Source organism: Cetorhinus maximus, chromosome 9, assembly GCF_964194155.1.
Source record: "Cetorhinus maximus chromosome 9, sCetMax3.hap1.1, whole genome shotgun sequence".
In the NCBI taxonomy this organism is placed as follows: domain Eukaryota; kingdom Metazoa; phylum Chordata; class Chondrichthyes; order Lamniformes; family Cetorhinidae; genus Cetorhinus; species Cetorhinus maximus.
The window spans coordinates 14,256,953-14,272,298 of NC_135887.1; the positions used below are offsets into that span (position 1 = coordinate 14,256,953).

The following is a 15,346-nucleotide window of genomic DNA, read 5'->3' on the forward strand; positions in this document are numbered from 1 at the left end:
ACCCTTGTGCTGATTTCACATTTTCAGGCTCTGTACCTTGAAGGTATCCTCCCCCCAATAATATCTTTGACACTTGCAGATTAAGAAAAATCATTCAACCAAAAAAAGTCATCTGTACAACTTGATGGGTAAATTTGCCTGAAGCAAAGCAGACTAGGAAACCCCCTGATTCTATTCCAGCACTATATAATCTCAGCCGAGTGATTACAAAAAGCTTTCATCTTTCTTTTAGGGAGGGGGGGTAGAATACGTCTTGCACTCCTGATTGTCCAGTCAGCTCTGCTGGAAAGTGTGGATGTTAGTTGGGAATAGAATAGGGCGTGGGTCTTATTTCCTTTGCAACCTAGATTAAACAGTCTGCAGGATTTGCGGCCTAGGCTTGTGAATGATAGCTACTTGGGCACAATAGCCAAAGCATTTACAGAATCGTAAGCCAGTCAGACTCATTACCCTTAGGGACCAAAAGGCTAAGGGGGGAAATTGAGGGGAAAGTAAGGAACAGAATTTTTTTAATGGTTATGAAGCATTTCAGATATCCAATGTCAGTGAGTATGTTGTGACTGCTACAACTGACCTAAAGAGTACATGGAAAACCATTATAAATGAGGTAGTATCAGCAGAATAAGGACTCTTCTTTGGCAGTAGATGTAGGTACAACAGCTTGGACATAAAACACAGAATCCTTGAAATACTACACTTGCCTCCTGTTGAGTGGGTGATGTCTTTGCCAGAAACAAAGTTATTCATTCACTTGCATAAAATGTTGCCACACAAACTTGTTAATTAGTTGTGCAAGAATTCCAACTTACAGTATTACTAACATATTCTGGGGAGATCTGAGATACAGAACACAATCCCACCCATACGCAGCAATTGCTTGTGTACTTGGGTCCATAAAATTCAAACAGTGAATTAAAGAACAGAAAATGCCGGTCATACTCTCCATCAGGCAGCATCTGTGGGGAGAGAAACAAAGTTAACATTTCAGGTCGATAATTTTTCGTCGGAACAGTGCTTTGTGATCTTGGTCTATCTGATCAGTATTTGAGCTATTTTAAAATTGCCTATGCATGTGCTCCCACTGAGGGGAAAAAAAATCAGCGCGTATCGTGTTTGAGGTGCAGGTGTTCAGCATGCTGTACTTACCGAGTAGTAAAACACACGTTTGTGCCCATAATTCTCAATGTTTAGTGTGCTGTTTGATGGAGAGAAGACATAGAAGCAAGTGTGAAACAGAAGAATAGGGAATAGAAAATGACCTTGCCTTTTTTCCCATCACTCCACACCAACATGCATTATTATCCACTTCTTTGTGTCTGCTTACAAAGCAGCATTGGCATGGCCTGTAGTGAAATCCCTTACCTGAATGTGCTTTGCGCAGGGGAATTGTGGCATGAAGCAAGATTGGAGAACATATTTTCTCTGACAAAAGACCTGCAAGAATGCAGTTTAAGGAAAGCATATTGCTTTAGCTATGCTGACTAGATGTTGAAAGGAAAAATACAGGCTTGAGCCATTGTTTCTATGTCAATTTGTAAAAAAAAAATGACGTATATTTTTAACGTTAGACAAAGGAATTGTACTTTGCATTATAGGATACATGGTATGATTTAAAATGTCCTGCACTGCACGACGTTCTATATTGCAGAACCTCTGTCCATAGCCTGTTCTCCATTCTAAAATGCTGTACAGTGCAGCACTCTATGAATCTTTTAGTTTTGAATGCAGTGCTATTGTTGATAACACACATGAAGAATAACCTAGAAATGGTAGAGTGGCTGGTAGTAATGTGTTGTTGTTTGGGATTATACCTTCCAGTGTATTGTGATGAAATATTGTACAGGAAGATTCCTCAAGAATTTTTCTTCCTGTATTTTCCCCGAGATAAAATATGTCAATATTTAATCATTTTAGTTTTATAAAGGTGTAAAAAATCCCTCTCTTTCCACTTTCCCATTTCCCCTTGTTTAGGATGCATATTGCTTGGAGTAAGAGCATGGCTGGGTAGAGATCTGGTTCTCGTCACTTTGGTGGTGTGGAACAGTGATTCAATGTCTTTCCCTGCCTTTCCTTCTTTCATCCACCATCCTGTGAGAGGAGGAACTGCCTGGCCCCCATACACTACACAGCCAAGAATGGGAGCTCTTCACTTCTGGCGGCAGTGAACATATTAAGGTTTTAGGATGAATGCAATGTGTACCTCTTTGCTATCTATTTATTGAATGAATTTATATGATTCAAGGACAATTAGAAATTGCATTGGGCCTTTGTAGAAATACATGCTTCACAGAAGCATGAGAAAATTGAATGCCGAATCCAAGGTGATATTAGGAGGATTAACCAAAAATTTAGCCAAATAGTTAGCTTTTAAGGAAGAAGAGAGGGAGGTGGTGAGATGGAGTGGTTTAGGGAGGAAATTCCAAGGCATAGGACTTAGGTGGCTGATGGCACAGTTGCCAATGGCAGAGTGAAGGGATGGGTACTTCATGAAATGCTGGAGTCAGAGGAACAGCAAGTTAATTTAGAGGGGGGATGGGGATTATAGGGCTGGAGGAGATTAGAGGTACTGGTTTTGAGCTCTGCATGGATATAAAGAGGGACGGAGGGAAGCAAAATTCATATTTTCTATTAGTAATGAGAGAAGTTTTTTTTCCAAATTTCTGATGACTGGAGTAAAGTTAGGAATGTTTTTAAGAAAGAATAGACTTGTTCTTAAAGGCAGTTTAACTAGAGCATTTTAAGCAGTAATAAGTATCTACTGCCTCACTCACCAAGGCTCCTTGGACAGCAACTTCCAAACCAATGACCATTACCATTTAAAAGGACATGGGCAGCAGATAGATGGGAACACCACCACCTGGAAGTTCCCCTCCAAGGCACTCACCATCCTGACTTGGAAATATATCGCCGTTCCTTCATTGTCACTGGATCAAAATCCTGGAACTCCTCCCTAACAGCACTCTGGATGTACCTACAGCACATGGACTACAGCGGTTCAAGAAGGCCGCTTACTACCACCTTCTCAAGGGCAATTAGGGATAGGCAATAAATGCTGGCCCAGCCAGTGAAGTGCACATCCTGTGAATGAATATATTCAAAAAAAAATCCTCATGTCTTTTCATGGATACTTGTTTTTAAAACTATTGAACAAGGTTTACTGGGAATGCAGCTTCGTGCAATCTGGGAAGTGGACACTTGCTTACTGTGATTACAGCTGAGTTGAGGTTCCTTGCAGAATGCAGTTTTTATCTGTGCCATATAATAGGTTTATTTACAGGCTAATGGGAAACATATTTCTTGTATCTTGGGCTGCGTGTAACATTTAGCCAAGCATTGCTTAACAAAGAAAAGACTATTTAAAAAGATGACAATGCTCTACTTTATAGCACAGTTGGGATAGTTTTATGGCGATGTTTTTGTTCTGTGAAACCACCGAAGGCAGGACTCGAACCTGCAATCGTCTGCTATCATCACACTTCACATTGAAATCAGACATTTTATGAGTTAGACCACATGACGAGTGTGGCCCACTTGGGAAAAATGCAGTGTAGATCATGGAACTCATTTGAATCAAAGAGGATCCAGGTTTGAATTTTGCTTGTTGGTGTATTAGTTGATCTCCACTTGAGTGCCAGTTGGTTGCTGTAAAATCAGCCTGCAGCAAGCAGGGGTAAAATGGCCCAGGAATCCTGCTCCTGATTACTGTCTTGCACACTGTCTGTAGTGGCCACCCATGTGAGGCATTGCAGCGCGTCTTGTGCACAGTGAAAAATATTTCACACAAGTCAGTGCTTTTTGCAGGGAAGAATAATAAAAACTGATGGCTTAGTGAACAACCTGTTTACCTGGCGTTGTACTGAGGCCAAAAAGGGTCCCAGTTTTTATCCATTGCTGGATAAGTTAGCTGTTCTCAATCGGGGGTAATTGGGATGCCACAGTTAGTGTTGACTTCACTGGAATAAGATAGGAATGATTAGCTATGGTTCCTGATCATTTTTGCTATCCACTTACCCCTGCTTGGAAAACCTATGTGTCTATATGTGAAAGGATCACATTCATCTGTGATATGGGCTTTGGTTGACCAACCTGCTTATACAATTGTAAAGAATGGATACTGTGGTGGGCATTGGAGGGCTGCTGGCATTTATGAAATGGTCTCGGACCATGAGCCTGTGCCCTCCTAGCTTAACACTTGGCTTCATCTACTCTCACTCTATGGTCAGTGTTAATACAAGTACCACATGTTTTTAATTGTGCTGTAACAAACGCATTAAATCATTCATGTGTGCTCTACTCAAAGGAAGGTCCTTAGCTCATTGTCTGCTGATGCATCATCCTGAGCTATTTTTCCTTGACAGTTTTTGTCAGTGGTGGTTTGCCTTTGCCTTCCACTCACAGGGTCTGGGCAGAGAGACAGGCCACAAGTCTACCTCAGCCTTACAGGAATCAAACCTGCGTTGATGATGTTCTTCTGAACCACACGCTAGCCATCTAGCCAATTGAGCTAAATGGCCCCCAACAAATACATACAATTTAAAAATGTAGACAATTGTCTTGGCACCTTAGTGACCCATACTTATGGCTTTTTTTATTCATTCATAGGATGTTGGTGTCACTGGCTAGGCTAGCATTTATTGCCCATCCCTAATTGCCCTTGAGAAGGTGGTGGTGAGCCGCCGCTTTGAACTGCTGCGGTCCATGTGGTATAGGTACATCCACAGTGCTGATAGGGAGGGAGTTCCAGCATTTTTACCCAGCAACAGTGAAAGAAATGTTATACACTTGCAGGTCAGGATGGTGAATGGCTTGGAGGGGAATTTCCAGGTGGCGGTGTTCCCATGTGTCTGCTGCCCTTATACTTCTAAATAGTAACAGTCATAGGTTTGGAAGGAGCTGCCTAAGGAGCCTTGGTGAACCCTTGCAGATGGTACACACTGCTGACACTATGTGTCAGTGGTGGAGGAAGCGAATGTTTGTGGATGGGGTGCCAATCAAGCAGGCTGCTTCGTCCTGGATGCTTCTTGAGTGTTGTTGGAGCTGTACTCATTTACGTAAGTGGAGAGTATTCCATCACACTCCTGACTTGTGCCTTGTTAATGGTGGATAGGCTTTGGGGAGTCTGGAGGTGACTTCCACGCTGCACAATTCCTAGCCTCTGACCTGCTCTGGTAGCCACAGTATTTATATGGCTAGTCCAGTTCAGTTTCTGGTCAATGGTAACCCCCAGGATGTTGATAGTGTGGGATCCAGTGATGGTAATGCCATTGAATGTCAAGGGACAATGTTTAGATTCTCTCGATGGCAATGGTCATTGCCTGGCACTTGTGTGGCATGAATGTTATTTGTCACTTGTCATCCCAAGCTTGGATATTGTCTAGGTCTTGCTGCATTTGGATAGGGACTGCTTCAGTTTCTGAGGAGTCGCGAATAGTCCTGAACATTTTGCAATCATCAACAAACATCCCCACTTCTGACCTTATGATGGAAGGAAGGTCATTGATGAAGCAGCTGAAGATGGTTGAGCCTTAGATACCACCCTGAGGAACTCCTGCAGTGATGTCCTGGAACCGAGATGTTTGACCTCCAACAACGGCAACCACCTTCCTTTGTGCTAGGTATGACTCCAACCAGCGGAGAGTTTTTCCCCAATTCCTACTGACTCCAGGTTTGCTAGGGCTCCTTGATGCCACACTTGGTCAAATGCTGCCTTGATGTCAAGGGCAGTTGCTCTCCCCTCACCGCACCTCTGGGCTTCAACTCTTTTGTCCATGTTTGAACCAAGGCTGTGATGAAGTCAGAAGGTGAGTGATAGCTATTGCATCTCTGATAGCGAAAGTAACCCACTGCCTCTCTAACCCCATGCATGGTTATAATTGGGTAATAAAACTGGCTGAGATCTGGGGGTGGAAATAGTGTGTTGACACGGTACTTTTCTACTGCTGTTCTGAATTCAACTCGGACTGTTGGGAGTCAAAAGAAAAATGCTGTAAATCTGAAACAAAAATAGAAAATATGGAAAATCCACAGGAGGCTAGTGTGCATTTTTGGAGAGAGAGACTGTAAAACATTAATCTGCCTTTTTACTGCTGCTGACGGAACAGCTGTGTGCCGCAATTCTTTTGTTTCTGTGCGATGAGTTTTGTGGCTCATAGGGGTGCTGTAGGTGTTTAGGTGGTCTCAACTGGTCGTTGTGGATACACAAGCGAAAATTGTGCCCTGTTTGGTAAATTCTTGCTTCACTTGGAGAACTGCTGGATATGTGGATGAACGGTTGGAGTGAGAATTGGAAAGCTTCATAGAAAATTTTTACAGGGCTTGACGGGAGATGCTGGAAGGATGTTTCCACCTGGCTGGAGGTGTCTAGAACCAGGGGACACAGTCTCAGAATAAGAGGTAGGCCACTTAGGACTGAGATGAGGAGGAATTTCTTCACTCAGAGGGTGGTGAACCTTTGGAATTCTCTACCTCAGAGGGCTGTGGAGGCTCAGTCGCTGAGTATGTTCAAGACAGTGATCGATAGATTTCTAGATAATAAGGACATCAAAGGGATATGTGGATAGTGTCGGAAATGGTGTTGAGGTAGAATATCAGCCATGATCTAGTTGAATGGCAGAGCAGACTCATAGGGCTGAATGGCCTACTCCTGCTCCTGTGTTCCTATGTTCCTATTTCCATTGAAGGGGGAAGGTCTTTGGGGACTGGATTTGAGGGCCATGGTTGGTGCATTGTAAAGGGAATTTTACTCGGTATTTACCCTCTGAACAGGAAGGGGCAGGTGCCAGTACTGCAAAACGGAAGTGTGAAAGGGACTCCTCTTTCTCAGTAGAGGTTCTACTTATGCTAGTGGGCCCAAAAATATAAATAGACTGACCCTATCACCAACACTTGGATGGATACAAGAGAATGGAGACTGTGATGTCCTTGCATGACCTGTCTGAATAGACGACAAACATATAGACGACAAACATCAGAAATGTGACTGAAGCATGTCACTACTTTAAGTTGGTTGAGTGACTTTCTGATTTTTTTTCTTCCTCTTTTCAGCAGCCTTCTGCTAACTGGAATGTTTATGTAATGAATGTTCTGTGAAATGTTTACAGTTCTGCCACATGGAAAAAATAGAACCATTCCAGTTAGCTTTGTGTGAATGTTCTCTTCTGAGGTAGAATGGGAATAATGACATAGGGTATAGTGTTGGGTCTGTCTGAAATGCAGGTTTATATTATGTAAGTCTTGCATCTAGTGCACAACCACCACATTTCAGCGACATTTGAAAAGTGCCAGATGCATATATAAAGGAGAAAGGCAATCATTTCATGTTCATGTCTTATGATTTGGATCTGGGAATTTACGAGCACCTGCCAAACTGCAAACTCTCTTCACCGACAGCAGCTAACCTCTTAAATACCTCTGCTTGTGCTACTTTCAGTAATTAAATCTTTGTGGTCTGAAGCAGACAGGCCACATTTAAACACAGCTTTATCATAGCAGCCCAACGATACATCTACCTATGATGACGCTGTAGTTCCCAGCAAGAATGGAGATGATTGGGTAAGCTGCACCCCCCCACCCCAACCACCCTGTCCCAACCATCAACTACACCTGGAGACGCACTGCTGTGAGTGACAGGATTGATTCTACGTGCATAATTTGTATTATGTTAACTGCTGTCCATTCGCTACTGGAGAAATAATCCTGCTTTTATTGGGAGATGTTGCTGCAGTTTCATTCATGTGTTCTGTTTGCTGTAGTTCAAGGAGACTCTCTTTAAATAGAGACACTGTAGACTGTTTATTTTAGTGCGCTGCTTAAATATTCTGTTTTCTGAGTAAATAAACTTTGCTATAAAATAGACTCTTTGCTATGAGTCCTGCCATAAATCCCTCCCCGCCTCCAACTCATTGGCGGACACAATGGTGTCAGTAGATACTCTGCAGCAATCATTGTGCATTCTATGGCATACTGCTCCTGTGCTATAAAGCATTATATCTTCTTACTTGCTATGAGCATTACCACAGGAGATCAGTATGTATCATAGAATTTGCTTGTGACTGGTCTTTATTCAGCAGATGGTATCAAATTAATTTTGGAGCTATATTAATGCTATTTAAGCCCTAAAATCTAACTTTGTTTTTTTTCCCCCAAGTACTGCCATCTCCACATAGCCTCTTTTAGCTGGGAAGGCAGCAATTGAACTGGTTATTCCACATTCTGACTACCACAGTGGTGGTGGCAATGCAGGTAGCTTGTATTTGGCAGCTTTGTGTTGGGTTTTTCTTTTTTTTTTGTGCTGTATTTACATCAGCAGCAAATGTCCGAATCCAAAGATTACAGTCATGCTTATTGGTCATAAGGTGCATTTCCTATTACAGTGCAATGAACTGCCATTATTCTTCCTATCTAACCTTCAAAAAGGATGGTCCCATCACTGTGAAGTATCCCACCTGTAAGCATTGACCAAGAACTGAAGAATATCTTCCTCTTGCGGAGGTCAGGCACTGCCTGTTTTGCTAAGACATTTAAGAGACTGCTGTGAAGGGTTAAGACCTTACATGGATCTCGAAAAGTTGATGAGCAGGAGAGAACATAGAGTAGATTATAGCCATAACCCTTTAACATTGACCCTGAGTTTTCTTTAAAAAAAAAGAAGGGAAAACTGAGAACAGTAAACTAAGTAGGGGTGAAAAGATGAAAATATCCCTGCATTGCAACGGTGACTACGTTTCAAAAGTGCTTTGGGGAGGCCTGAGGTCATGAAAGGCAGTGTGTAAATGTAAATTCTTTCCCCTTATAACAAGGAAAGAAAGAAAGATTGCATTTACATACCTCTTTTTACAACCACAGGATATCTCAAAGCATTTTCCAGCCAGTGAAGTACATTTGAAGTATATTCACTGTTGTAATGTAGGAAACAAAGCAGCCAATTTGCCTACAGCAAGCTCCCACAAACAGCAATATGGTAATGACCAGATAAGCTGTTTTTGTGATGTTGATTTGAGAGCTAATTATTGGCTGGGCCATCAAGGATAATAACTAAATAAAAGCAAAGAACTGCGGATGCTGGAAATCCAAAACAAAAACAGAAATACCTGGAAAAACTCAGCAGGTCTGGCAGCATCGGTGGAGAAGAGCACAGTTGACGTTTCAAGTCCTCATGACCCTTCAACAGAACTAAGTAAAAATAGGAAAGGGGTGAAATATAAGCTGGTTTAAGGGGTGGGTGGGGGGTGGTGTTGGGACAAGAAGAGCTAGGTAAAGGGCCAGTGATAGGTGGAGATAACCAAAAGATGTCACAGACAAAAGGACAAAGAGGTGTTGAAGGTGGTGATATTATCTAAAGGAATGTGCTAATTAAGGGTAGAAAACAGGACAAACAAGGTACAGATAGCTCTAGTGGGGGTGTGGTGGGGTGAAGGAATCAAAAAAGGCTAAAAGGTAGAGATAAAACAATGGATGGATTTAAAAATAATGGAAATAGGTGGGAAAAGAAAAATCTATATAAATTATTGGAAAAAACAAAAAGGGGGAAAAATGGAAAGGGGGTGGGGATGGAGGAGAGAGTTCATGATCTAAAATTGTTGAACTCAATAATCAGTCCGGAAGGTTGTAAAGTGCCTAGTCGGAAGATGAGGTGCTGTTCCTCCGGACAGACCAAAGGTGTTCTGCAAAGCGGTCACCCAGTCTGCGTTTGGTCTCTCCAATGTAGAGGAAACCGCTTTGAGAGCAACAAATGCAGTAGACTAAGTTGAGGGAAGTACAGGTGAAATGCTGCTTCACTTGAAAGGAGTGTTTGGGCCCTTGGACGGTGAGGAGAGGGGAAGTGAAGAGGCAGGAGTTGCATCTTCTGTGGTTGCATGGGAAGGTGCCGTAGGTGGGGGTTGAGGAGTAGGGGGTGATGGAGGAGTGGACCAGGGTGTCCCGGAGGGAACGATCCCTACGGAATGCCGCCAGGGAGGGTGAAGGTAAGATGTGTTTGGTGGTGGCATCATGCTGGAGTTGGCGGAAATGGCGGAGGTTGATTCTTTGAATGCGGAGGCTGGTGGGGTGATAAGTGAGGACAAGTTTCTGGGAGGGAGGAGAAGGTGTGAGGGCGGATGCGCGGGAGATGGGCCGGACACGGTTGAGGGCCCTGTCAACCACCGTGGGTGGAAAACCTCGGTTAAGGAAGAAGGTGGACATGACAGAGGAACTGTTTTTGAAAGTGGCATCATCAGAACAGATGCGACAGAATCGAAGGAACTGAGAGAATGGGATGGAGTCCTTACAGGAAGCGGGGTGTGAGGAGCTGCAGTCGAGGTAGCTGTGGGTATATGTACCCTGCTTTTCTTCGAAATAGTGCCATACGATCTTTAATATCCACACAAGTAGACATGGGTCTCAGTTTAATGTCTCATCTGAAAGATAGCACCTCTGACACTGAAGCACTCCCTCAGTTCTGCACTGGAATGTCAGCCTTGATTTTATCCTCCAGTCCTGGGGTGAGCTGTAAAATGTAATGGATTGTCTTGAGGTCATGAAAGGTGCTGTGTAAATGAAAATTCGTTCTTTTATCATCAGTAGTGCGAGCTCATAGTTTGCTACTTTTGTTGGAAATTTGGGGACACAATGAAATGTATTTAATGCAGTGTGTAGATTGAATAGAAAAAGAGAGCATTCTTGCAACTAAGTGTCAGAATAAAAGTCCGGCATTTACTTGACAAGACAAACGATACAACTGCCAGACCTGAACCACATTGCCTTTCAGTTTCACTTTCGCTTTACCTTCTCTATTAGCAGTAAAACACATATCAGCTCATAAGTTTTGATAACATATTTTGTGCCTCACCATTGAACCTCAGTGTCCTGGACTGAGAAGCTCGATTTCCAATGAAAGATCTATTTAACAGTAATTGCAAAAAATACAATGCCTCAACTATGGCTTACATGTTTTGTTCAACATTCAGTTTTATTTTAAACTGAGAAACGTATTGAGGGGCTAAGTCATCATGCAGGATGCCATGAATGTTGCAAAGATGAGTTAAATCAGCAAGCCATGATTATGTGACAGTGAACTTGGGTTTAAGGAACTGCAAGATGTAGGACAGAAATTGTATAGTCCCATCATGTCCTCTGGACATGGTAAAGATCTTTATGTTCTGTGAATTTTTAAAGTTTGATTACTGTTATATAGACAATCATGGGCAGCCAATCTGCGCACAAAAGGTCCCACATACTGCTGAGGACACGAATTATGAATTATGAATCATTCTTGGTGGTGTAATTGAAGGAGGAATGTTGGCCAGAGAAGAGAAAGTTGAGAGGAGATTTGGTAGAAGTGTTTAACATCATGAGGGGTCTAGGCAGAGTAGACAGAAAGTGTTCCCATTGGCAGAAAGATCAAGGACCAGAGGACACCAATGGCAAAAGAACCAACAGTGACATGAGAAAAAACCTTTTTTATGCAGCGAGTGGTTCAGATCTGGAATGCAGTGCCAGAGAGTGCAGTGGAGGCAGATTTCATTGTGGTTTTCAAGAAGGAATTAATTGAATAATTATCTGAAGGAAAAAAAATGCAGGGTTACAGGGAAAGGGTAGGGGAATGGGATTAGCTGAGTTTTTCTAGACATTGGGAGAACCTCGCCCTTCAGCTAAGGGTGTTCAGCTGTATTTTTATCATCCAGCTAAACAGGTAGACAGAGCCTTGGTTTAACACTGCATCTAATGATGGCACCTCTGACGACACAACACTCCTTCGGTATTGCAGTGAAGTGTCAGCCTGGATTATGTGCTTAAGTCCAGCATTGAGGATTGAACCCATGACCATCTGACTTAGAGACTCAATTGCTACCAACAGAGCCAGAGATGTGAGGTGGAATAGGAAATGAGCAGTTTCACCATTTTGAGATCCAGGGAAAGAATGAGTAGGAGACAACTCAATGAGCCTTGATTTCAAGGCATTTAAATGCCTTGTGAGCTCAACTTTTATTATCAAAATTCAATCTTCTTTTGAAAGCAGATAGCTGATGGCTATTTTCAGTTACAAACATAGTTCAGATGAAGATACATTGATATCAGAGTAGTCTAATACCAGGCCAATCCACTTAACAGCATACCTAATTAGAGTAAATGTGATTTGTATATAAATGTTTCCAATTAATTTGAATAGGACTAAATTGATATTACGACTAGAAGTTCCAAGCAAATTTTTTTTTTCTCGCTTGTATTTCCAACCTCGGCTTGAACATATTATGGCAGAATGATCCGAATGATATCTCAGTTGCTGTTTAGTAGATTTTCTTGTATATATCCATTGAGAAGTTACTATGTTACAGTGTTAAATTACATATGGTGTAGGAGCAAGGCATCCCTTTGTATTGCCCGCTGATCTAAATAGGCTCCTGTGTAAGTAACACCTCAATTTTAAGATTCTTGGCCTTGGTTTCAAATTCCTCCATGGCCTGGCCTTTCCCTATCTCTGTAATCTCCTCCAGTCCCACAATCCTCTGAAATATTTGTGCTCCTCTAATTCTAGCCTCTTCAGCATCCCTGATTTTAATTACTCCACCATTGGTGGCCATGCCTTCTACTGCCTGGGCCCTTAAGCTTTGGAATTCCCGCCTGAGACGCCACTGCTTCTTCTCTCTTTCCTTCTTTAAGGTGCTCTTTAAAACCTACCTCTTTGACCAAGCTTATGGTCATTGGCTCTAATATCTCCTTATGTGGCTTGGTGTCAAAGTTTATTTGATCGCGTTCCTGTGAAGCACCTTGGAACATTTAAAGGCACTTCATAAGTACAAATAATTGTTGCTTGTTATTTTAATTAAAGGAGGAAATGAAAGAGCAGGTTTGTTGCTCTTCTGATGGTCCAGTTGGCAAATGCGCACAAAAGTTGTAAGTTGGCCTAGGTCTCTGCTGATTTAGCTGATCCATAGCCAGTGTGGCAGTGGTCTAGGGGGAGTGGGGTTACATTAACCCATGTTAGTGAGGGCCAGGAGTGGGGTGTGGGCTATAAATCAGCCGAAGTTCACGTTCCTAATCACTATTCAGCTGCTATAGAATAAAAGGTGTGGAGTTTAATATTAAATTTATTCATGAGCTTATTTATGTCTCAGTTAGAAGCATTGTGTATAGCATCGTTTTCCTCAGTGTCTCCCCCAATGTTGCAACACTGAGTACGAAACAGCAGACGTGGGCTTGTGTTACAGTGAGTTTAACTACCTGTGCCTAAAGTGAACTTGGTATTGATTGCACTCTACTCAACCATAAAATTCGTAGACACGACTCTTCATCAGCAGAAAGCATTGCTGACCTTTCCTCTTCTCCAGGCACCGAGGGCAATTTTAGTAATCTCTTACATCTTAGTTGAGCCCAGTCAACATTGTCACAAGCCTGCACCATCCTGGACTTTGTGGCTCATTTACATGCTTTCTTTCCCAGCTGAAGAGAGAATGAGGATAGCATGCAGCTTGGCAGTGATCCCCTAAAGTTGAATAGCTTGCCAATGCTCTGTCCACGTGACGAATGGAAACAGTGGCCACTTGACTGTACTCCCGTAGAGCAGTTAGCATCTGTGGAAGCATGCCCATTAAGGACAGGTGCTTTTAGACGGGGGTGCAAATTGGGAGTATTTTACCATCATAATTCTTATCCTGCCGAATAGGCAAGTGCCCTTAATGGTTGAAATAACCTGTAAAGGTGTCTTAAAGAATTTTGGGTTGAAATTCTGTTGTGGATAATTACTTTAAGTATGTAGCTACTATGCGCTTTAAAATGTTATTTCTGGTGGTCAGGTAAACTATAAACATAAAAAAAGGGGAGAGCAATAATTGTAAGTTTCATATTCAATAGGTCTTCTAATTTTTCTCTACCTTTAACTTGCAGAAGAACATGAGAAAAGAGACAAGCTCCTTTTGGAAAGGGAACCAGAACGTAGAAAAACAGACGTGGAAAGAGTCAACAATGTACTCCACATAGAAGAAGTTAAACCTGAACTCCAAGCTGTTCCTGCTCTTCCGGTCCCGAAACCATTGCCTCCTTCCGCTGCTGCTACCACAATCATCGTGCCTCACGTGGTCAGTCCTTCCCTGGCTCCATCCCCACTTCCTCCCCAAATCGTGCAGCATCACCAGCCAGTCCTGAGCCCCACCAACAGCACCAGAGAAATTTCTCAGTCCCCACCTGTGCTTCATCGATCTCCAATCTCTACACTCACTGACCCACAGCCTGGTCTGCCACTGGTGAGCACCTCGCCCCAGCAGTTTACAAGTTCAGTGTTGGCAATCCCGCCGCATCATGTTATCCAGCCGTCACCCCTTCCGCAGCAGCCAAGTGGCCTTAAGCCAAGCTCAATGGACGATGGAAAGCCCCAGGATCAAAAAAGAAGACCAGGAGGGTGTGTGTCAACAATACTAATTACTATTCCTCGAGTTGTCTTTGGTAGTCCAACAGTTCTGAAATAATTATTTGAGTTTCTAAACTGCTCTTTACATTTAACCTTCACCGAACTTTAATCATTTGGTTTGCAAGCCTTGAAATCTAAAGTTTAAACATGAGGAAGATGAGAAAGAAATGAAAAATGGTAGTGAGGCTGAGAGTCTGTACACTTACCAGATTTTTGAGCTATTGAGCAATTAAATCAGATTGTCCTTTTTCAGGTTCAATTTTACGTGACAAGTCATCATAACCCCTTGAATCGCACTGTCTTAGTTATTCATGATGAATATATAGTTTCAGATATCAGATATTGGAGATAGTAACTACTCAATGTGTTTTCCTCTTTGTTTCTCTGTATTGTTCTGGTGAAGGAAGTCTGTGGATTCTACAGAAACACGTTTTGAAAAGAAATTCATATAACTAGTAGCTTTGTTATTTTTTGAAATGGGAACATGGACATTTTAAACTGAGGATTACTTTGCAAGTACGTGCTATTGTTCTGGCACCTTGAACACTGATGCCAGAAAATTGCAGTTGTTGGTGCTAGTGACTTTCCGGTATGTATTGGTGATGGGTGAGGTCCCATGCTGCGGTGCATGTTCAGGAAATCTAGGGTTCAGTGTTTGATTTAACTGTGAGGGGGGGGGGGGAAAACAGCCAGCAGTTCTAGATTTTGAGCTTCCAAACCTGGATTGTGTCTGGAGGGAGGATTCTGTGATGTATGGCGATGGGGTTAAGTGTTGGAGGTTACAGTGACAGCAATAGGAACAGTTGAGGTGCACAAGAAATATATTGGCACAATGTTGAAGTGTCATCTCTGCATGACACTTTTTTACTACACTATGTTGGTATCAAATGAGTCCAGTGACTACACACAAAGCAGACCTTTGGCAGGGGAATGCAAAGAAATCTTGAGGGGTATTGAGAACTAATA

The 15,346-nt window shown here is 42.5% G+C and overlaps 1 protein-coding gene across 1 annotated transcript in view; it reads left to right on the plus strand.

Moving 5' to 3' along the window:
* Window positions 1–15,346, plus strand: part of mnta (MAX network transcriptional repressor a) — a 115,226-nt gene that overhangs the window by 5,923 nt on the left and 93,957 nt on the right. Inside the window, exon 2 of the mRNA XM_078548102.1 lies at window positions 13,861–14,371. Within this exon, the coding sequence (XP_078404228.1) occupies window positions 13,861–14,371 (511 nt within the window). The remainder of the gene's footprint in view (window positions 1–13,860; window positions 14,372–15,346) is intronic.